The sequence below is a fragment of the Protopterus annectens genome, chromosome 13.part0, assembly GCF_019279795.1.
Source record: "Protopterus annectens isolate FY-2018-M chromosome 13.part0, PAN1.0, whole genome shotgun sequence".
NCBI classification, from domain to species: domain Eukaryota; kingdom Metazoa; phylum Chordata; order Ceratodontiformes; family Protopteridae; genus Protopterus; species Protopterus annectens.
The window spans coordinates 1,047,255,304-1,047,279,950 of record NC_056747.1 but is presented as its reverse complement, the minus strand read 5'-3'; the positions used below and the strand labels follow the sequence as shown (position 1 = coordinate 1,047,279,950).

The 24,647-nt window shown below is 39.0% G+C and overlaps 1 protein-coding gene across 1 annotated transcript in view; it reads left to right on the top strand.

Annotated features, from left to right (window-relative positions):
• Nucleotides 1-24,647, top strand: part of STARD3 (StAR related lipid transfer domain containing 3) — a gene marked incomplete in the record, with an annotated part of 483,177 nt that overhangs the window by 435,474 nt on the left and 23,056 nt on the right. Inside the window, 1 exon segment of the mRNA XM_044055044.1 lies at nucleotides 2,961-3,040. Coding sequence (XP_043910979.1) covers nucleotides 2,961-3,040 — 80 coding nt within the window.

The following is a 24,647-nucleotide window of genomic DNA, read 5'->3' as shown; positions in this document are numbered from 1 at the left end:
GCTTAAATGTGTTTTAGAGAGCCACAGGTGTTTGAGTTTCTCTTTATCTAACACAAACTTGAGCTATATACCCATCCTGCCAGATGACAGAGGTGACCCTAGAAGAACCTCCCCCAGCTCCCACCTGGAGGATGTGAGTGCATTCTAGATGTGGCCACACACCTCTTAGCCTAGGGTAATAGTTCAGAGCTTGAAGCCAACCAGCCTGACCTGGGAAGTGGTCTTTATTTATCATCTGCCTTACCTTCCTGATCTCACCCATCCACAGGTGCAGCAGGGTCTGCTTCCCAGATGGAGGACTTTGGATTGTCCCATACCTCACCTTGCAGGTGAAAGCATAGACATAGTTTTGTCTGTTGGGAGCTTGAGTCATAGATGTGGCATTACAACCTTAGGGGAGTATATATTGATGCCAGTGCCAGCCCTGCTTCTGCCTCTTTCTCACACTGTACCCTTTTTTCTTAGCATGTTCTTATGCATAGGTTTCTCTTATTTGACACCTATTGCATGTTTACCCTTCTACAAGACACTGTGTGAGCTCGTTTGTGAGGTGGAGAAAGGACTGGAATCCTTCTCGGGCTCATTGAGGTTTTTTCTGAAGGCCCAGAGGATATATCCAAGATGAGTGAAAACGATAAGCTGCTGTCTGAAGGCCCAGAGGATATATCCAAGATGAGTGAAAACGATAAGCTGCTGTCTTCCTGCAGCACAGTTGTCCTCTTCAGTTGATCCCTTCTGTGAAGAGACTTTGAGGCTTGTGATGTCCGGCATGTACTGATTATGGTCTCCTATCCCTTTCCTCTAGAAATGCTTGAATGCACACCTGAAGAAGGTATGCAAGCAGTGTCATCCCACACCCATGGAGGTTGTAGTAAAGGACACTATTCTTGCATTCTGAAAGCACCCTCATTTCCCTCCTGTGGCCCCAAGAATGTGGATAGTCTTTGTAAGCCAATGACCAATTAGAAAAAGTCCCTTATCAGGCTTCCTATTCATTCTTCTGTGATCTTATCACTTCAGTTTTGGTCCCAGAGACCACATCATTTGCTACCCAGCTAAAAGGCAAAAGTCCAGTGTTCTGGACTGGTGTGCCTTTTTGAGTATAAAACCCTTGGCTCTTTGTCATGTATCCAAACTTCAGTCCTCCTTAGTGGACTACGTCTTGTAAAAGGGTTGAGGACATTCCTGAGCCTGGGTCATGGAAGGTATGATTCAGAGTCTGTCTTTCAAAGTGAACATCCTTGTGGACCACTGTAAGTTTTATTGTCTTGATACCTTTGCCAGTGTTGTATTCTCAATTGTGTGCATTCATGGAGAGCATGGGTAAAACTGTACTGCCTAAGGGAGGAGCTGAGGAGCAATATTGTGGATGCCCATTTTGAGTGGAAATTGTTTGCCAAGCCCTTTTAAAACCTTTGGAATGACCTATTAAAGAAGAAACAGGCTTTCACTATGGTAGAAGTCCTTTGATTCCATTCTACCCATCTTTTTTTCCTTTTCCAGACTTGACTTGGCCAATCCCAAAAGGAAAATTTTGTTCACCACCGTAGCAAGGCTGTCTAGCTTCACAGGGTCATGACCCCTCCTTTACCAGCTGACTTATCTAAGAGGATATCTCTGCTAGTTCAACCATGGTAGCCCTGACTACAGTCTAGAGCTGCCTGTTAGGAGATGATGGTTATCAGAGTTTACCCAGCTTGGACAGCTGTCACAAAAGACCATCAATTTGCTGAGATGAACAGTATTGACCACATCTTAGAACTTGTCATGCAACAGAAATAACTTTGCTAAGAGGATAAGCTGTCTCAGTGGATCTTTTGAGGTAGAACCCTGACAAAAAGTTGTGTTGTAGCAGTCTTTCATTCAGAACACGGTTGGGGGTTCTACTCACACTTTTGTGGTTTTTGATGGTTTCTCTCCAATTCTGGATGGCAGTCATTTCAGTCAGCGATTGTGATGCATCCATTTCCAAATGGTGTCTGTCCAAGGTCTTATGACCTTGATACTGTAGGGTGCCTAGATGTTCCTCATAGGAATTGATGAATGCTTTTTCAGACATCATGTTCAAGGTACATGCAAGAGATTTCTACAGTCTGCTGTAGATGGGCAACACTTTCTTCAATGCTTACCTTGTTTAGCAGTGTTGATCACTGTGGCAAAAGCCTCACAGGGGGAAGGACCTTAATTTGGTACTTTATGTGAATGGCTGGTTCCTTTAGTCCCATCCAAGGACTTCCAAAGAATGACCCTCATCTGGATGCTGTTATTTTGCAGTACCTGAAAGTTACTGTAAACCTGGATATATTCTGTCTGACCCTGTTTCAGATCTCCTTTCTAGGTGTGGAGATGGACACTGTGAACTGCTCATTCCAACCTTTGGAAAGGACCCAGGAAGTGAAGTCCATTGCTTTAGTAGCTTTAGTGAGGAAGACAGCACAGGGTTCTGTGGTGGAATCTACAATGTTTTCTGGCATGATGGGTGCCACAATACTCATGATGATATCATATGAATACCTCAGGATGCTGTTCTTGTAGTGGACTGTGAGATGCTATTGGCTGCAGAGTCATCACCTACTGCTGATCCTCCTGTGACATTAGACCTAGAAACTGTGCCAGGTGCAGCAGAAGTCCTTTTCCTTGATAATATTAATTGGGCACAGAATAAACTTGAGGATATAATTTTTTGTACCCTAGAGCTAATTAACAGGTGTGTAGCAGTTGCTTCTCACCTTTAAGTACAAAAAGAATCATAAAGCCACATGGCCTCCAGATAAATTTTAGACATTAAACCAAGTACTTAAATCTGTACCAGCATAGCTTGTAGATGTGTACAATGTGGCTTTTGATTTTTTGAGTACACGGCTTCGATTTGTTTAATTGTGTTTTTTTTTCTGTCTGAGAGAAGGCAAAGCATACAATTTTATGTGATGAAGCACCTTCTTTGTTTTTTTTTTGCACAGATTCTCCAAAGGGTCGATGATAATACACTGATTTCTTACGATGCTTCATCTGGTGCAGCAGGTGGTGTAGTCTCTCCTAGGTAAGTGATCAGTTTTTCAAGTACTTCTCTCCAACTTTCTTATCTATACAGTATGACAGGATTAAAACATTCAAAAGTCTGCCTTATGTGCTGCTATTCACAAAGGCTAGCCTAATTTTTAAGCTAGCTTTTTCCCCATTAATACTACTAGTGTTTTGCTGTTTTGTCTCCACTTACAAGGATGTCTTCTACAGTAACATTAACAGACTTGCTGTTGCAGTAACTTGCACTACCCATCACTTGTTGTTTTGGAATCGCAGACTCTTGACATTGTGTATGTTAGTTCGCTTAGAGGGTTAAGGCTGTGAGCTGTCAATGACATGCCTCTTGTGGTGTAGGGTTTAATTCCCTTACATCCCAATTGCCTAACTGTGTAATGCTAAGCAAGTCCTTTAATAGGACAGTGTTCCCAGACTGAAACTGGTAAATGATCCATGTGGATCAGTGGTCTGCCCCAGTTACCAAGTGGAAAAATAAAAAAAGTTAAAATGAAAATGTTTAACAGTCACATTTATTATATCAGAAATGTTTCTCTATGTAGCTCTCTATGATGACTGGATCACATGCATTCTTATTGTGCCTTCTGTCATGGCGGTTTAAATCTCAGGCTTCAGTTCTTGGGACATATCTGCTCCCTGTGGCTTATGAGCAGTGTGCAGTCACAGGGAATAAAAGTACAGTTTGTTGCTAGAACTCCCAGTTTTCTTACCATTCAGGTTCAGATATCCTCTGAATGTCTGCATTCTTGTTTTGTAACTGTGCCTATGGCTGGAGGTTATAACTTATTTATTAGTGTTTGTTGAACAGGGTAGTGAGTTGATCCACATAGGACCCATTTCATCCACATCCTGAAGCTGCAACTAAAGAGAGCACTCCAAAAAAACACAGAATAATAATAAAAGGCAATGCATGAGCTTTCAAATATGGTAAAGTACTTTAAGCAGGGAGAGCATCAGTTGCAACCAAATTTCTTTAAGACAAAATCCCAGTGTTGTTGGCAACTGACAATGATCACTGCATGGCATGCAGTAGATCCAGACAAGGGTATAAGCATGTGCTGTCCTTCCCATGTAGCTGCCGTGAGCTCCCTGCCATGCATTATGCCCAAGAGCAGGAGTTTTGATTCCCAGCCACTGCTGGGAATTGCTCCAAAGCAAGATTTTCTCCAGCCACCCCTTCCTCACAAGGAAAGCAAGCACTGGCTTCTCTTTCCTCCTTCCTCTGGCAAAGGACTTAACTCGTGAGCAGAAAATTACTCTGCTATTGTACCAGCAGGCAAACTGAATTGTAGCACTTCAGTTCTTTTTGTCAACAGTACCAAGGGTAGACATTTGAAGCCTTCATCACTGCCCCACACCTAATAATAATTGAAGTGGTCCAGTGCAGGAGCCAGTCAGAAGTTTCATCATATAATCAAAGGAAGGAATAAGATAAGATTCAGAGCCCGGGAATAAGTCTAGACTTGGTAGTTTTACTAAGTTAACTTTGGCAGTGGACCTCCCAGAATCCCACTCTTAAGCAAGAACTGGTGTGTGGCATTTGCTGTCTCATTAACATGGCAGGAGCAGATTTAAGCTGCAGGTTCTAATGGGTAGGTTTCCTTGTCCTCACAACTTGCTTTTGTTTCTGAACTCTGGTGTGGAGTAGTTCCTTCCTTCACCCTGAGCAGTTTGATACCCCATTTGAATGGATTCAGTCAGTCCTCTCAGTTCCTTCTAAAACCATTGCAAGATGTTATACATTTGTCTTCCTGTAGTGGACTTTGATAATTTGACATGTTGTAGTTTAAATCTTGAGCAGAACACCATAGAGCAGTTATGACTTGATGCTAGGACTATCACCTGTGGAGATCTTTGCATTTGGTGTGTCTTGATTCATGATTTCCATTTTCTATGCATTGCTTTTTTGGCAGCCACCATAGTTAGATTCAGCAAGGCTTTACTATGTTTAGACAATTCCAATTCTGTATCATAGCTCAATAAATCATCTCCCCATCCAGTCCACTCACCCAGGATCTCAGACACAGTGGTCCACAGGGAATCCCTAAAGTGTAGCAGCTCACTACACTCCCAAAAAATATGTTCCCAGCCACCTCTTTCCTGCCCATCACACCTCCAACATTTGCTCTCCACCTGAGGAAAAATTCTTTGGAGTCTACTTGGGGTATAAAAATACCTATGTAAACACTTCCAGGCAAAGATCCTAAATCTTCTACCCTTTGTTGCATATTTGGGAGATACACATATGTCCCCCATTGTCTCTCTGTGAATTGCTTATCCAGTCTCTTCCGGAATCCTTTCTAAGCTTCTTTGATTTTTATAGTTATGCAATATTTTATGTGCTCTACTAATTATTCCTTTTTTAATGGCAGCTTCTTTTCTAGATACTATTAAAAACTCCACCAGTGCTGGTCTTTCATTTAAGAGCCTTCCACATCTTTATCCTCCACAGGAATACCATCTATTCCCTGGAGACTTTCCTGTAGATTGGCATATTTAATTCTTCCATAAACATTTCCATTTGTATCTTTTCTTGATTTCCATGTTTCTCTGCCTTATACAAATGTTCATAAAATCTCCAAAATATTTCTAATACTTCAACAGGAACTCTTATCTTCCTTATTACAGGCTCCCTAAGCTTGGTGACAGCCCTTTCCACGTTCTGTTTCCTGAGTCATTGTGCTAAAAGTTTTTATGCTCTAGAATTATTATCACAAAAAAGTTGCTTAACAGCAGTCATTCTAAACTCGTGCATATTATCAAAGTAATCCCTTATTTTCTGTTTAGCATTCTGCAGTTTCCCTTTTTCTTGTTCTGAGAGATTCACCTTATTTTTGCAATACTTTAACATTTGTCAGGCCATCTAAATAAATTTTGTTACTTCTTAACCATATCTCTCTCTCCTTTATTTCCACCCTAGTTTTAAGCTCCACTTCAATTTTTATCCCACTCCCTAGCTATATTTTCAGAAGAAATTTCTATCTTCTCTAGTAGCTCCTGAATTAATTCCAAAACCCATCCCTTAAATTCCTCTTTTTATCCAATAGGTGGGAAAGTGCCAGTGTTTAATTTTTATTTCAATACCTTGAGTATTTATTTTAGTTATTATTGGCGCGTGATCTGAAATAGTATCGGGTGCGTTTCAAGACCTTCAATCCAAACCACACGTTCCTGGGAGATATAAATTCTATCTAGCCTAGCCCAGTTTTTGTATCTTGGAAAATAATATGTAAATGAATAAAATAATAAAAAAAAACCAAGACCGAGGACGCTCCTAGACATGTATACCAACACTGTATATATAAAGAAAATGTATTAAAAAGAATTAGCACTTTCATCCATATATTAGGACTAATTCACATGTACACACAAAAAGAAAATTTAAATTTCCCCACAAGTGACATCACTGGATGTAATAACCAATAAAAACACCCATCCAATTCAGTATTAAAAACGTCAAAAAAGAAAAACGTCCTAAATGTAAAAATATACATATAGATGTTTGCTCCCCACATTTGTGAAAATAAATACAAACAAGACAAAATACACAATAATATAAACATAGAATATATATTTTTTTCACTACACAAAATACGAACAGAGCCTTAGAGCACTAGATAAAGTGTGCTCATTCAGTCCAAGAAATACAGTGGCATTGAGTTTAAGCTGCCAAAGTAATTCTTGAAACTCAGTGCAATCTACCCAAGGGCCCCCTCTTTAATGCCTATAAATAAGATCAATACCACAAAGTAAAAAATGATTGGGATTCTGCTGTACATGTTTATATAAAGCATTGTTAACATTACCTTTCCTAATATCTAAATTATGCTTGTAAATATGATCAGCAAATTTTCTCTGGGTCTTCCCCATGTAAAATGCTTGACAAAGCTGGCAAAGAGCAATATAAAACAGACCCATATAAGTACATGTAATATGAAATGAGACCTTTATCACACATCCATTAACAATGATAGAATTCTTTTCCACAGTATATTTACACTGCTTCCAAAAACACATTTAAATATGCCATGATGTTTGTTAGATACAGTCGAAAAAAGTTTGAGCCTGTTCAAGTAGATTCTTAATAGAGTTGCTCTTCTAAATACAACTTTTGGCTTATCTAACAATAAATGAGTACATCCTTCAAAACAGGAAAAAGTATTCCATTTTTTAACACATTTTTAATAACAAAACTATTCCAGTTAAAAGTAGTGATAAAGGAATACAAATAAACAGATTCCCTTTTTGTACCAAAACTCCCTTTAGTATTAGGGTGCACTGATTTAATTAAAGGTACAAGGCTACCCTCCTCTCTAGCTTTTATACCATCTGATCTAATCTTGTTAACAAGACAACTGGGGTAACCACGTTTGCAAAACATATTGGACAGTTTGGAATACTCGCAGTTAAATTGGTCCCACTCAAAGACCATTCTGGCAAGCCTAATGTACTGTCCCTTAATAATGTACCATCTTTGGTGTTCAGGATGATTACTACTATAATGGAGTAGCCCATTAGATTAGGTGGGCTTTCTGTAAATATTACTTGCCCAGCACCTGTTAAGTGTTTTTTAATCTCATTGTACAGATAATTAATACTGGTATCACTATAGTTATAAGTAAACTTGAGAAAAGGTGTGGTAACATTTAGTGCCTGTACAAAATTCTCCAATTCCCCAGTAGACCTATCCCACAAAATAAAAATGTCATCTAAATAACAGGTGTAAGTTTTATAAGGGACCGGCTCAAGTAAGTTAAATAGGAATTTCTTCTCCCGCTATAATAATACAATTTTAGCATATGCAGGAGGACAAGGCACCCATAGCCACACCTTTCTTCTGAACAAAATATTGCCCATTAATAAAAAAATTATACATTTGTACAGAACATTAATCTCATTCTGGTCCACATCAGTGGACTGTACTAAAAAATTCATAAAACCAATCTAGGCCAGTGTTATGAGGGATAACATTAAATAAATTGATCACATCAATTGTTAAAAAAAAATTTAACCTTCACCAAAACCCACTTCTTAAATTTTCAGTAAGTCCCAAGAGTCGCAACATAAATGCTCAAACTTATTCAAATAGGGTTTAACCTTAAAACTGATGTATTTCGCAAGTGGATGCACCTTAGATTTGCCAGTATCTACTCTGGTGCACATAGAAGGATCCCTCAAGTTTTTGTGCATCTTTGGAATACCAAAGATAGAGGGGAACAATGGGATACTTTACTTCAATGAACTCAAAAATTTCATGACTAATTTGGTCCTGTTCAAACATGTCTTGCAAAATAAAATAAAATTTCCTATAGGAAATATTGATAAAATTCATAGATGCTTCCTCATAGATGTCATCATCATACAAATAAGAATGCATTCTATTAAGATAATCTTCTTTAGACATAACCCCCCACAACCTTACTGTGTTTCATAACTGCAATGTTGGTATCTTTACACAACTTAAGTAAAGAATGCTTAACAGATGTCAATTTTCTTTCACCTTCAAACTTTCTACTCCCCAAAACCCTCCTTAAATCAAACTCGCTTCATTTTTCGAAAAGAATAAGAGATAGGGGAAGAGGGGGGTTGAAAACACTAGATCTCTGTAATGAAAATACATTATTTACAGAGGCCTTATCCTTGAACACAAGTTGAAGAACCAATTTCCTAACAAATAACTTTAAATCCAATAAAACATGTTCAATTTTAGTTTTAAAAGTGGAAACAAACATTTTGCCTTTATTCAACATTCAGCATAATCTTGTCCATACTCATTCACTGTAAAATTGTGCATATGAAAGTCACCTGTGTAATTTGAAATCTCTATTGGATAGATGTCGATACTGGGAGATGAAATAATTGTATCTTCTAGGCCAAATAACATTAATTCCTGTTTGTTGCCATCGTCCTCCGTTGACGGTTCTTCTGAGGATAAAAAGACTTCATTTGCTGGTCTAGATAAGTTTTAGCCTGAAACGTTGGCTTGGGGTGATTTTTTCAAATGCTCTGACCTCCTCACAGGAACAGATTCTAAAGGGGAAGGGTCATCAGTAGAAATGGGCATGCCAGCTTTAAATAGAGTCCTCTCCAATACATTATTAGCATAGGTGGAAGGATCAAGATAGGCACACCCTTCTAAATACTCCCAGCCTATCCCTTTCTAACTTTTTTCTTTTTGATTTTTAATTTCAGCCATCTTTGTCCACCTTAGCAAATATATTCTGATAGGAAGGAAAATGCTATTCAAACAAAAAATGGAAATTATTTGGTTAAGTTGGGTTGCCTCATGCATTAAGATATCAATTTCTTTCTGGTTATGTTTAACCAGAACTTCCATCAATTCGCAGTCTTGGCGATTGAACAGTTTTAACAGTTCAATATGAAGTGTCAGCTTGTTAACCAAACCAGAAGGAAATTTCCAACTGCATAGTTCCTTTCGGACTCTCTTGGATTTAATACATTCTATAAAATAAAGATTTTCAAGCTGCAGTTTACAGCACTTCATTAGTATTTTTCCAGTTGCTCTATGATTTGCTGAACTGTGCCGTTTTCCTAGAAAAATGTTTCTTCAAATCTGGAGATTGAGTAAACCATGCCAGGAAATTACCGCTAACACTGACCATGTTATTAACACTATCACTGACCTTTGAATTCTGTCCCGGAGGACTAGAACAAGTGTCTTGGCTCAGACAAATACCACAAGCAGCCTCTTGTTCATAGGTAGGTACTAGGCTATTGGCCCTAGGGCCTATACTAAGCCTAGCAAAAAAAGGTACCCTAGCTTTCGCCACCCAAGAAAATTATTTTCCTGTGCCCCTGTCGAGCAGAGCCACAGAAGTGATCCCCGGGGTGAATTTCCTCTTTCCCTTCCAATCATCAAGATTTTTCTTGAAGAGTTCTAATGAAGAGCTTTGTTTTATATAGATAGGTAGTTTGTTCCAGAGTATGGAAAGTCTCTGGAACAGGAATCTATCCCTCCAGCATGTTCTGTTTATTGTGGTGACAAGGTTTAGGTCCCTAGAGCGTGTAGCTCGGTGGGAATGGGATTTCTTTAAGTGGAGCATGTCCAACAGCTCTGGGTTTGACATAGCTTTTTATATTAGGAAGAGTTCGCCTCTGAGTAGGAGAGTTTTTTTAAACGGTCTGTGTAGGGCTTCTGTTTGAGGCTGGTAATCCTCTTCTGCGGCCTTTCCAGTTGTTGTAGATGTCTTGTGTGGTACATACCAAAAGGGGCATTGTACACTATAATGGGTCTAATGAGTGATGAGCAGAGGGGATCAATTACCTCTTTTTTCCTGGATGAGAAGCCTTTTGTGATGTGTGCCACATAGAAGGATTTCCTGACTACTGTGGCGATGTGATTATCAAAGGAGAGACTACTGTCCACATGTGTCCCAAGGTCTCTTATCACACTTTCGGTGTTAAGTAGACTACCACCTATGTGGTAGTTCATGGGTACAGAGTTTTTACCAAAAGGGATGACAATGCACTTTTTGGCATTGAGCTTGAGGCCATGGCTTTGACACCAGGCATCTGTCTCAGTGAGGCCCTTTTTTAGGATGTCCACATCGTTAGGAGATTCAATTATGACTCCTAGTTTGCAGCTATCTGCAAACTTCATTAGCCAAAGACTTTCTGTGTTGGCCTGTACTTCAGAGAAGTAGATACCAAACAGGAGAGGACCCGGGTCTTGAACCCTGTGGTACTCCACTTGTCACTGGTCTGAAGTCAGATTTGAAGTCTGCTACTTTCATAGTGTGGGATCTGTCAGTGAGCCAGTTGGCAACCCATCTTGTGACATAGGGATTTAGTGAGTTTATCTATAATTCCAGAGTGGGTGATGGTGTCTAAAGCCTTGGTGAGATCTAGATAGGCTGTGTGAACCACCTTACCCTCATCTATGGCTTTGGTGACTGCTTCAAAGAAGTCTGTCAGGTTTAGGAGACATGATCTGCCTTTTACAAACCCGAACTGGATGGGGTCCAGAGTTTGGAGATTACCAATGTCTTTGTAAATTCCATGATGATACTTTCCTTGGCCTTGCAGACCAGGCTCATCAGGCTAATGGGGCAGTAGTTCCCAGGGTCCGTGGTGGACCCCCCCCCTTTGTGGAGTGGGATAACCATCACTGTGCACCATTCAGTGAGCACAAGGCCTGAGGTGAGGCTATGATTGAACATGGTACTTGGGTGGGGGTGCCAGTTTGCTGTGTAGTTCATGTAGAACACAGCCTGGGATGTTGTCAGGTCCCATGGATGCTATGTTCTTGGCTTTGGAGAGTGTGTTTTTTACCTGTGCAGCCATGATTACAGGAACTTTGCATTCTAATGGTATAGAGATGGCACCTTTAGGGGGTGAGAGGGGGGTAAAGTTAGCACTGAACCTATCTGTTAGGATGTTGCCAATATCAGTTGGTTCTGTATATGTAGTGCCATCGTGCTGTAACCAGAGCAGATCTGAGTGTTGCCATTGAGATTCTTGACATAGCTATAGAATGCTTTGTGGTTGTCTTTAGAAACAGTGCCGATTTTGTTTTCGGAACTAGCTTTGGAAGATTTTGAGGGATCTCAGCTTCTTACTGAGGCTGATCAGGGAGTTCCTCCAATCATACTTTTTTTTTTTTTTTGCAGCAGTTTCTTTCTTCTTTTGTAGAGTTTGTTTATGGCAGGGGACCACAAGATTGGCTTCCTTTTTTTGGAGGATAGCATCTTGGATCTGTTAGGGATAGCATGATCCATGCACTCGTGTAAGTGCTTATAAAGTGCGTTTGTGTAGGATTCAGCAGTCGTACCTCTATTGTCTGTCTGCATGGGTGTTGTGAAGTATGCCACTTCTGTCTTAAGAAGTGTGAAGCTGGCTTTGGAGAAATTTTTTATGGTGGTTTCCCTAATAGGGTGTGGGGGTGGGATGTGGATGTCTAGGGTGATTAGCTTGTGGTCTGATCTGACCAATGAGGAATTGACCTCTGGTGTGGAACAGCGATCACCCATGTTGGTAATGACCAGGTCTAGGACATTGCTGCCCCTGGTGGGGGTGTGGATAAGTTGATCCAAGGCATTGGAATTTATGAATTCCAGAAAACGTTGAACAAAAGAGTTGGTACATTAGTTTCCCCAGTTATTGGTGGGATAGTTGAAATCGCCCATTTATTAGGGTGTTAGGTTGTACCCCAATATTTTCCAATGTATCAAGAAATGAGGAGTGGGAATGCTGGGGCATTGTGGGAGATCTGTAGCAAGCTACAATTTGGGTTGTGGTCTTGCCCAGAGCTAGTTGCACTTGGATAATCTCAGATGAATTATGCTGAGCAACTAGCCTGGAGGTGTGGATATACTTACTGAATATGGACACACCTCTGCCTTTAGTGTTTCGATCCAGGTTAGGTGACCGAAAGGTGTGGTATGAATTATAGCCTGGTAATGCGGGAGTGCTCTCTGGAGCCCTGAACCAGGTCATTTGTCACTGCACAGATGTCGATGTTCTGCATTTTAAAGAGTGCCTCGAGTGAGTGCATTTTGAGGTTTAGACTTCTAGCATTGAGTAGCATTGCCCTCAGTTTTTGCTTGCTTGTACCTGTTACGGTGGTGAATTTGTCATTTGAACCTTGCCTAAAAAAGGTACTGTAGGGGTGGCAAGAGCCTTAGCCAGTATCCGGAATCCCAAGGGTGACAGGTGCAGGTTATCTCTGGCAAAGCATCGTGGTCTGTCGATCATGTCATCCCAGGCAGACAGATACTGGATCCCCTTAGAATGACACTAGAAACTTAGCCAATTGTTGAAGTCCATCATTTTGTACTTGTACTGTGGTATCATTCTGAGTGATGGCATGATGCTACTCAGAGCTAGGGTAATACCTGCCTGGGCTACAAGATTGGAGAGCTCCTCCATGTCTCTCTTCATGTAGTTCAGGGAGGTACGTCTCAGGTCATTCACACCAACATGGACAATGACAAAGTCATATTTGTACTTGTGGAGTGACCTGAGTGCGTGCGTTATGTGGTGGATCCTGGCACTCGACAGGCAGCTGACAGTAACTTTTTCCTTGTTTAGCCTGGTGAGTGGAACAGCAGTGTGCTTGACTATAGAGTCACCTATGATTAGAGTGTTTGGTACGTTGTTATGCCTTATGGGCTGTGGTTGGGTGGCACACTGAGTTTGTGGGCTGTGCGTCATTTGGGTTGTGTTGGGGGTGGAGGTTGCTTGCGTTTCTGCTTTTGAGGTCTGTGTTGCTTGGGCAGATTTTTATTAAGAGCCTCCATGAATGTAGGTGCGTGTTTTGTGTTTCTATGCGTGTGTTTTGGTGGTGTAGGGGCTATGTGATGAGTGTGGTGTGAGAGACTTGCTATACAAGCTGTGTTAATAAGCTGATTTGATTGGCAACATCCTCAGGGTTGGAAAACGGCCTGGAAACACCAGGATCTTGAGATACAGGAGACGACATAATCCATAAAGGCAAGGGACCACAGAAAATGAATTAAAAAAAAAAAAAAAAAAAAAAAGCCAGAGGATGCTCCCAGACATATGCCAACACCATATATATATTAAAAAATGTATTTATTAAAAAGAATTAAGTGCTTTCGTACGTATATAACTTAGGACTTCAGAACTCACATATACACACAAAAAACACATTTAAATATCCCCAAGTGACATCACTGGTGTGATAACCAATGAAATTGTATGTTATAAGCCTGGGAGCGTTCTCGGCCTTGTTTTTCTATTTTATTTGTTTTCTTTGGTTCCTTTATAAATAATATGTAAATTCACTCCGAACTTCTGAATGCACATCTTCCATGCCAAACATTTTCAGAAATTTCTTCAAAACTCTACCCTCCTTTGTTATATTTTCCCTTCTAGGTCCTCCGGATACATCTTCACTGTTGCAAACCAAATTCCAGTCTCCACCTATAAGTAATATTCCTTGCTGAAAGCTGATTTTCTCCCAGAATTTTCTTAAGCTCCATTATAGCAGTTTTAGGTGGAATGCAAATCCATGCCAGTGTAATCATCCTCCCTTGCCAGTAGACCTTTAGTATTATTATCTTTTTTTCCCTCTTTTATCACTATTGGAGCTCCTCTTGCAGTTAATATAAGTACTCTTTTTTCCTTTGCCCCAGGTGTTCCTCTGAATAACCATCCTGAAAGCCTTGCTTTATTAAATTCACATGTTCAGTTCTTTCCAGTTACGTCTCCTGTAGCATAGCTATTTGCACTCTACATTTTTAATATAGTTCACGACTCTTTCTTTTTTTATATTTATCTGTAAGACCATTCAGATTGAAAGACATTACAGAAAGCTTAATTTTTTATATAGTTATTACCACCTTTTATGTATAACTGCTTTTTTCTTAAATGTCTTGGACTTTTATACAGTTGTTTTTTTGTTGTATCCATTTCAGCCTATGCCACATCTTACATAAGTTTGTTTTTTGAAAGCCCTCAAACAGAACCCCCCTAAAACCTATGTAAATCTTTAAATATTTGAAGCTTTTGCTTCCTAATAACAAAAGTTCTAAATTGATAGCCACACAGACAAGCTACAATTAACCAAAAAGAAAGGATAGTAATGCTAAGACGGATTGTACATCCTGTGCTATTAGTAAGTGCTGTTTGATTTTGTATATCTTTATAGAGCTCCCACCTGAGAAACACTTGAATGCTTTCAGTAAACACTTTCTCCAAGCCATTTCACTTTATCAAATTGTTTTCTAGTGACATGCAACCCAGACACAAAACTGGTAAGGATATCTTCTTTACCAGAAAAAAGCAGTATAATATTCAATATTCTTTTTCATTTACATGCTTTCTAATAAACTTGTTACTGGATAATGCCTAGGAACTTAACCCAGTCATTTCCCTATGCAAGCATGGGAAAAAGCACACTGATTTTTCTTTTGTCATACTCTCTTAAGCAGACGTTTTCTCTCGCTCCTTCCTCCTCCTTTCCCTTTTTTATGTATATTGCAGTGCCTACATTTCTTAAAACTGAACAAAGAAAAAGAGAGAAGGGAATAAAAAAGAAAAAAAAAACACCTGTTTATATTAATATCCCACTGCATTTAAAAAAATAAATGAAAACCTTACTTCAAGTCTAATTAGTCTTGTCTTATCTTTAAAGCTGTCCCAGCTGGGAAAACCCCTGATTGTGTTCAGAGAACATTATGTTCTAGCCAATTTCTCTTTTCTTTTTCCCCTCATCAGATCTCCTTCCACCAGACTGTCTACAGATTCTCTTTATTGGATGGTTTCCATGGAGACATGAGAACCAGATAGCCAGTTTATCTTTATCAGATTGTTTCCATGGAAACGTAAAGACCAACTACAGAATTGCTGTTAATATACACGCATTTGCTAGAAGAAAAAGCCTTTTATATTCAATATTCTTTTTCATTTACTTGCTGTCTCTTAAAACTAATCAATCTAAGGACCTTAATTCAGTCCTTTCCCCATGCAAAAATGAGAAAAAACACAATTTTAACTTTGTCATGCCTTTTTAACTAGGCTCCTTTTTTTAATATTGCATTGCCTATATTTATCAAAACTGTACAAGAAGAGAGAGAGAGGAGGGGAGAAAAAGAAAAAAAAACATCAGCACCTGTTTACAATCCCCATTACACTTAAAAATAGCATGCAAAGAAAACCATACATCACAAATACAGTAGTATTAAGAAAAGGAAATGTTTTCTTTACTTATTTACAGTTAGCTGTCTCCCCTGACTTCCCTCCACAAAGCATTTTTCCAAACATTAATGACATGAAGTAGAAGTCCCCCACAAGTCCAACAAATTTTGAAAAGTCCAATATTTCTAGATTTTCTTGTTCTGTCATATTTCACAAATATAATTATTGCATTGTAATCCCACAGAAAATTACCGGTTTTATTACTGTTCTCCATTGCCCAAATCATGTCTCTGCTTCATTTCTATGCTACCTTCCTTCTCTCCATCATTTTCCATTGAAGTACTGGTAAAGGTATCACAGGTACAGTCTCTCTGTGGTCTTTATTACCAGAAGAACAAGAAGCAGAATCTCCTCTTTCACAGCTCACTTTTTGTTGGACAAACTTTTGTATTTCCTCCTTAGGATGCACTTCATCAAAAAATGATTTTGTCCCTCCAGGGAAAAATACCTTAAAGAAAGCTGGATTCAGCAGTTTGAATCTCCCACCTGCGTCTCAACATGCCATGAGTAGTGGAATGAACTTAGTCCTGTTCTACCTGGCGTACAATGAGTAATCATTCTCCACAAACCTCTCTCTCTCACTTTTAGTATTTTGTCCTTTCCCCACAGTTTTGTCAGAATCCACTCCTTCTGCTGGTAGGATTGCATGTTTACTATTAAAGGTCTAGGTTGCTTTCTTATAGCTAGGTTTGAAGAGCATACAATGTGCCCTTTCAACTAACAACTCCAACTGTACAGTACCAGTACAGTTGCTTATTTGTGCTTCCATAAAATTAATGCAGTGTACATGCTCTGTCCACTAATTCTATTATTTTTTGAAACATCTCTTCCTGAGCAGTTTCATATTTACCAGTAGACCAGGAAACAACAAGCCAAACTGATCCAGGACAGGAGGCTTTTATTTCTTACGCAGTGAGCGCACAAAACAGGATATCCTGTTTTGAATTGTATCCTGTTTTGTGTGCTCACTGTGTATGGAATAAAAGCCTCCTGCCGTGGATCGGTTTGGCTTGGTGTTTCCTGGTGACTTTTTACCAAGTTATTTTCTGCTTTTCTTGGTTTACAGTTTTATATTCAGCCAGCCTTTTCTTCATTTTGACCTCTGATTTTTGCAGCTTTATCACCTCATCTGAATATCTGTTTAAAGCTTTTACCATTTTTTCCAGCCTTTTGTTTGTGTTTATATACTCCCATCAGTGTTTTGCTTATTTTAACCAGGTCTGTATGCAGTTGTCTTGCATCTTCCTCTAGGTTACTGGAAGTCATGTCTGAAGGTTGCATTGCGTTTTGCTGAACAGCTGCAGAACTTTCCCCAGTCAGTGTTTCTTCCTCATTTTTTTAGCCAATTTCTTTTCCCAGGTCTTCTGTATTTCTTTATTCCTGGCTTCCAGGCAGTGCACTTACTAGCCAGTTAATGAAATTTACCCATAAACACAAGTCTAGTGGCCTTCTCTGCTGAGTTTCAGTTTTCATACTGGGAGAGCTAGAAACAAGTTGTTATTCAATGTGCAGCCATATTGGAAGTCCTCGGGGAATCTGTTTCTGTGGCTTGGAAGGATCCTTCAGCACATAAAGAAGTGGCACATTTTATATACCACCCCCAGAAATGGCGAGACCAGCAATCCCAAAGCAGATTCCTCTGTCCTTTTCTCTGCCCACTGATTGTCATAAACTTCAGCACTTGCACAGTACTCCCACAACACTTCATCCTCCCCACTCCTTCCCCAGGCAAAGGAATCCAAGACTTGGTCACAGTGTGCAAATAGATTTTTTCTTCTGACATGCCAAACCTGCAGGCTTCAGATTTATCTGATTTGTGTGTCTTGGTTCTCGTCTGTTATGTCTGATGAGCAGGAGTCTGTCAGGAAATTCCTTAATACTGCATAACCAGTGGACAACTATGCATTTCAGTGCACCATTGCTTCTGCAGACATATCATCTAGGAGTGTGGCAGATGGTGCCTTTGTGCACATATATCATAATTCAGGCTGTGCTCTTTCCATGTGGTACTATACCAGGGCATTCTGAATGATTCCTTTAAGGATGGATTTCCCTTTAGATAGCTTACCAAGCACATTACAGATAATATCAAGAATGCAGGAAATGTACTTTATATGTTGAAGGATATGTGCAATACTTTTGTTGACTCCTCCTTTCTAAACCATCTCAATACTTCGAGTTAAGAAAGCTAATAATTACCTAAGATTGTCTTTGAAACAGCAGGGCACTTTTTTGCTCCAAGACCATTTTGAGTCAGTGGACCTACAGCAGCTCTGACTACTTCCCTGAAGCCCACTGGTAACTGGTCATTTCTGCACATCTGTCTAACCATGGAAAGCTGTCCGCTAAGTGGATGGCTGCTGACATTGTAGAGGTGGGAAATGTTTTCATTTACTTTTCATCCCTCATCTGCTTTAAGAATTTCACAGATCTGTTCCAGATGTATTCTTTGTTTTGTGGTGGCCAAAAAAAGCCTGGTGCCATTCAGAGGGTGTCCTCTATAGGAGACATTCCTTTTGGAGTAATAGGGATAGGTATCTACTCTGGCAGGATGAATACTCCACATCAGAGCATGATTGCTACATTACTTCTTGTTTGGCCATGTGATTTTTTTGCATTTAAATATGAAAGGCTGGTAGGTAACTTTCCACTTGGAACATTTTTAAAGTCAAATGGAAGAGGTGTTTCTTTTGGGCTTTAGGATATCCCTTCTTCTCTTCAAGACCCCCTTGCTTTATTACAGGTACCTTTTTGATCAAGGACTCTTATTCCACTATATCTGTATAATGTAATGTTATTGAGAGCAAAATCAAGCACTTGACTCACCATAAAGTAGGTCAGTTTCTAAAGGGAGTCCTATGTTCCTGGCCTCTTATGAAGCTTTATTTTCCTTGTTACTTGAACTTCATGATTACTGTGTCATTCCTTCAACTCAGATTCATTGGTTCACTTGACCTGAAATTCATGTCTGGGAAAAGCTCTTAGTTGTGGCCATTTCCTTCACCTGTCAGATTTCTGAACTCCTGTCCTTTGTAAGTAAGGTGCTCTGCTGTTTCCTTTAGGAATGTGCATCATTTAGGAAGAATTCCCGTTTTTCATGGTGGATTCTGAATAGTCAAGGAACTAATCTGTTCAACTCCTGGTATTTTTCTGGCTAGTGGTAAGTGGAACATATCCTCCATACCTGAAATGCATGGTCAGTTACAGTTTTACCCTTGTGGGGTACATGAGCATAATAAAACAGGCCATTTGTTTTCTTCCTTTCTGGTAAGGAGGACTTTGCTGTTGGTAGCATCCCTTATAGAGGTGATTTGCTGGTTTTCTATTTTTTGCTACAGAGAAGCTAAAATACCTCTAGGGCAATATGTGATAATGTCTGATCTGTGTGCATGCTTCCAGCACTTATTTCCAGAATGTGTGTACTGTGGATGTGTGTGCAACATACACTTAATCATCAGTATGTTCCTGTATTAAGCACTATAGTTTGGACATTGATTGCAGCAGTAAACAGCTTTTGGAAGAGCTGTCGCACAGAGCAGCAGGGCTTCTTGCATTGAGGCCTGTCTTCTGTCTTTCAGGCTTCTTTCAACTTTTTTGGTGGAAATGGGAACTACATTTCATCAGTTTGATTCCATTCATTGTAATCAAATCCGAACGTAAGATAAGATTGTGATTATATACCATATCAGCTAATCTTTGGGGGGGGGGGTCTTTTGCAAGGGATGCATTATTCTTGCCTTTCATTTCTTGTCTGGTACACTCCATCTGTGACTTTGTGGCATAACCATTTATAAATAAATGTCCATGTTTTTAATTTTGTAACACGTCATTGTGTTTTCTTTCAAGTGCAACTCCCTCCACACATTTGAGTGATGGTTTAGCCAGCTGTGAGGCTGAGACTGTTCATGCCCCTAAACTCCAGTAAAAAGGATGCTTTGCAAGGGCTAAAATAATCCTAGCTTAAGGTTGTTAAAACAAAATATAGGAGAAGGCTCAGGCAGTCCATTCGAAACTCTGGGGGCTTGAAGCAGTGGTGAAATATGCCCAACAGGGAATAAATGAATCTCCGTTTCTGTATATGGTGTAACATATTTTTCTAAGTTTATTCTGAATCCGTCAAAGATTAGTATGCCACTGAGGAAGCTATTGGAGCAAAATGTGTGGCATTTGGAATCTGAATAGGTCAAGATATTTGAGAACTTATTGCATAAATGAATTCAACAATTGCTTCATTATAGTTAGCAAATTTAACTGTTTCTTTCATTTCTATTGTGCTTTCTTCATATTCCTGTGTTTACTCATTTCTTTGTAGACATAGTGTTCTAGACACGATGAGTGTCAATAAAATGTGGGTTAGACAGCAGATGCAGCAAAGTAAAAACACAGCAGATGCAGTTGTCCCATTCAGACTAACTTTGACTCTGCTTAAATTTAATTCTTAAAAAAAATAACTTATTCAAATCAAAAACACATACCAGCCTACCAAACAGTACTGTTCCATGTACATTTTAGATTTAAGTAATACTTCCTGGATGTAGTAGTGCAGATGGTAAGACTGGATTGCTCAACTGATGGTGTGCTTTAGGAAGCTGTTCTTTTGTTAGTTAATACTGTGGCTAAAGTAACAAGAAAACAAAAGAGTATAGTCATCACTTGGTGTGCAACAGCAGGGCATTAAAATTAGAGCTGTTTGCGGTAAGCATAGTGGTTGACAGATTCACTGCTAAAATTTCTTATTGGATAAGGTAAGGTGGTAGTAAAAGAAGTGTTATCCTGTTTTCTTTTCTTTTTTCCTAATTTTTTGCTCCTTGTAACTTACTGAATATGTGGTTCTGCAACTGTATAGTACCTATCCAGCATAAATGGTTATTAAAATGAGCAAGAAAGACCCAAGGTAGAGTGCTGCAAAGGTGCTATGCAACTTGGGTGCAAAGTGTTAGAGGGCACAACCATCAGGTACAGATTGGTCTTCGCTGTAAGCATTCAGAAATGAATGCCGATATGCTGGTACTTCATTTGCAGATAGAACTGTAGCTCTTTGCTACAAATGTATGTAGCAAGCTATCAAGCAGTTTGGTACAATTTAAAAGGAGGAATAGCTCACTGTTGCTTCTCAACTTTGAAAATAGGTGCTACAGATCAGTTTCTAAGAAAGGCAAAAATGTCGGGCATTTCATTCATACTAAGTGCTTTTGGTTCCTCCCCTTTCTAAGAGCTCTTACAGCAAGGAGTAATAGAACATATACCAAAAAGGTACCACAACATTTCTATTGAAGAGTTATCCTAGTGCCCAGAAAGGAGGGTCCGAATGGAGAGAAGATGAAATCTGCAAGAAAAGGAGAGTAGTATTGCTGGAACTTAAATCATCTTCATGTCTTGGTTGAGTACGTTCACACGGTAGACCATGTTTTTATAAAATCTCACCAATATGACACTGATATATAAACTGTTTCATATATAGCATATGATGGAGAAAGGTAGGTTAAAGAAATAGACAGGTGGGTGCACAAGTCCCAGGATTAAAAAGTGCCCAGTCCTGGTGTGTGCACTGGAGCCAGGAGTGGAAAAACTATCCGCATAGAATCCCTAAGACATGGAAACATTCCTGCATTGGGGTTAGGCCGGGCTGAGGGGGAGGAACAGATCAACAAAAATACTTGCACATGATAAAAGCAATGCACAGTATCAGAACAGACTAGGATCTATCATACACTATTGCAAGTAATAAATAAAACAACGCACAGTATCAGAACAGACTAGGATCTGGCTTACACTATTGCAAATAATAAACTAAAGATATCATCACAAGCAGAAGAACTTGGAAGTTATGCAGACAAAAGTAAGGAAAAAGTACAAAGGAAGCAATTTGTTGATTACCCAAACATGTTTTATTGAGAACTGAGAAAGAAAGCAAAGGAATAGAAATACCACCAAAAATGTAGTAGACACATTTTGGAAAAATATTTATGAAGACCCTGTGGAACATAACAGAGATGCTGAATGGATAGAAAATTAAAAGAAACAGTAAGGAGATCAAATATTCAGGAATTAAATGGGATGATTAACGGCCAGAGAAACTGAAACAAATTTAAGAAAACTTCCTAATTGAAAAACCCCAGGCCCAGATGCAGTACCCAACATTTGGCTAAAAGTATTAACATCTTTACACAAAGATTTAGCACTGAGGAAGAACTACTTATGCACATCCCAAACATTCACCAACTTGGTCAATAACAAGAAAGCAGTACTCCTGCTTAAGAGCAAAGCCATCCTAAAAACTACAGACCAATAACTTGTCTTCCAACGATGTACAAACTATGTACTAGAACTAATGTAGTCAGAGTTTATAGCATACCTCTCAACTGTACAGATTTTTGCCTCAGATTTTCGGTCTGCTTTTCATAAAATTTTGTTTTTCTGGCAAATCATTAAAGACTGAAGTTAGAAAATAATGCCAGACACTTGAGTTTGTCTTCATACCCTTCAGAAACTTTATGCCAATGCAAAACCTTTTATTCCATCAACTTCCTAAGTTTGTAAGAACAATATTTAAAAATTGTCTCTCTTTTTGGGCTTTTGTCCCACTTTTATGTCTTTGTCCAGATTTCTTGCTCTAAGAGGTTGAGAGGTATGGTTTATAATCATTGAGACAAAAACTCTTGTCATGGCAATACAACAAAAGTGTAACAAAATAGTCATATGGAACAAATGATCACTTGTTGCCGAATAAAGCCATAATGGACAATTGTAAAAAGGGGAAGAATTTTAAGTATGACATGGATAGATTAAAAAAAAATGTTTTTGAATGCATCCCACATTCATGGGTAAAGGAGTGTTTACAGATGTTACAAGATGCATCCTACATTAATGAATTACATTACAGTGACAAACCACTTTACAATTATGCCATGACAAAGAGCTAATTATTATCCCAGAGATAAAAATTCAAAGGGGGATATTCCAGGGTGATTCTTGTCACTGCTGTTCTTTTGTCTTGTCCTTAACCCATTAAGTTGTTTACTTAACAGATTAGGTCTTGGTTACAATTTGGTTCTCAGAAAGCAAACTTGCTTAATGATTTATTATCTGTTTTTTGTCGATGACTTACAACTGTATAGTTCATCAGATGAGTTGAAAGCAACTGCAAGTGATTAAAAATTTTTCAGATGATATAAGAATGACATTTGGTCTTGATAAATTTGCAAAAGCAACATTTAAAGCAGGAAAATTGTAGTACCAAGGAAATATCAACCTTGGACATGAATGTGATCATAAAGAAACTTGAGCAGGAAGGAGTGTATGGGAAATGGTGAAGGATCAGCAATAAAACCAGAACAAATGCAAATAAAACTCAGTATGTACTACTTCAGAAAACTAAAACTAATATTGAAAACAGCCTTCACATCAGGGAATAAAGTTCAAGCTGTAAACCAGTTTGCTTTTCCTGTTTTAACAATTTTGGTGTAATTCACTCCGAAAAATATTGGATCACTTGGACAAAAAAAAAGAAGTCGTCTGTGTAGTTCCAACCTCACCACCACGAGTGCTGAGGGGAAAAAAAATCTAGTGGTCTTAAAACTTCTTTGATGAGCTCGGTCACAATAATTTCCAAAAATCATGAAACCCAGGTAGTGTTCCAAAGTAACAAGTCTTTATTCGTCACAGACAAGCGATCCTCAGTAACAAAAATCAGAAAAAAAACAAGAAAAATGCTTCATGTTTATCAAATGATATATAAAAAAATCAGTGTATACCAAGATTATATATTTCACAGTGTGAAGGAGATATGGGCCTCCTGAAAGTTGATTACATGTATAGATCTACAGTTGTGGGATTGCATACATATCTGCTGACCTCATCAGATCCAAACAGTGAAAATATTAAAACATGAGTAGAAGTCTAAGATGACGACAGCTCTGCTTAGTTTAGTAGAAGCATTCAGGTGGTAAGCAGGAGTGGAAATCGGACCGTAAGTAGACAAAAGTCAGACAGCAGCTGTGTGTGCCAAAAACAAAAAAGAATAAAGAGAAGGATCAGATGAGAAGGAAAGAAATGTTAAAAAGCCATAAATAAAGTGACAAGTATAGAGATCCAAATATGCTAGTCTGGGGGGAAAAAGGCAAAAGTAGCATTGATCATTGAAATTTATACCTATCAGTTATTGTCTCATGTACCGAGAGAGAGACAAGTCATAAAATATCAAGATTTGCAGGCAGAAACAAGAGCAGTGTGGAAGAAAGGTATCCAGACCATTCCAGTAGTAGAAAGAAATATTTAATAAAAAAAAAGAATCTACAGTCATATTTAAATATGCTACCAATACATGCAACTCCATATGAATTGCATGAAGAAACAGTTCTGGACACATTGCAAGTGTTGCAGAGAGCACGTTTGGCTAATATGATTTAAACCATTCTTATTTCATGAACTTTAATTCTTAGGAATGGGGTCCATTCCTGTCTTGGTATTAGAAACCCCCAAAATTTGGAGAAATTAAACCAAATGAATACATGTAGGCACACATACCAGCATCTGTCAAGGCTAAAATACCTGCGTTAGGGTTCCAAAATCAAAACACTGATGCTGCAAGCCCCCTTACCACTTCTGTCCCTTCTTGCCTGTATGGTTACCCTATATCCCAAGGATTCATATTATCTTCTTAACACCAGTGGTTTCTGTGAATGGTTATTTCCTATGATTCAGGGTGTGGGGAGAGGGGGTTTATCTACTTGCACTTCTGATTACTGCAGCAGATGACTGTGGAGACTTTGGAAGGAGTTCATGAGGGCACTGTGATTTATAGCCACCACAGTTATGATAGGTTTATAGGTAAGTACTAGACTAGCTGCCTTTGTTGTCCATTTTAAGCCTAGCCAGATTCCCTTTTGGTGATTCCATTAACCTGCCCTGTTTGTGTTAGATTGGCC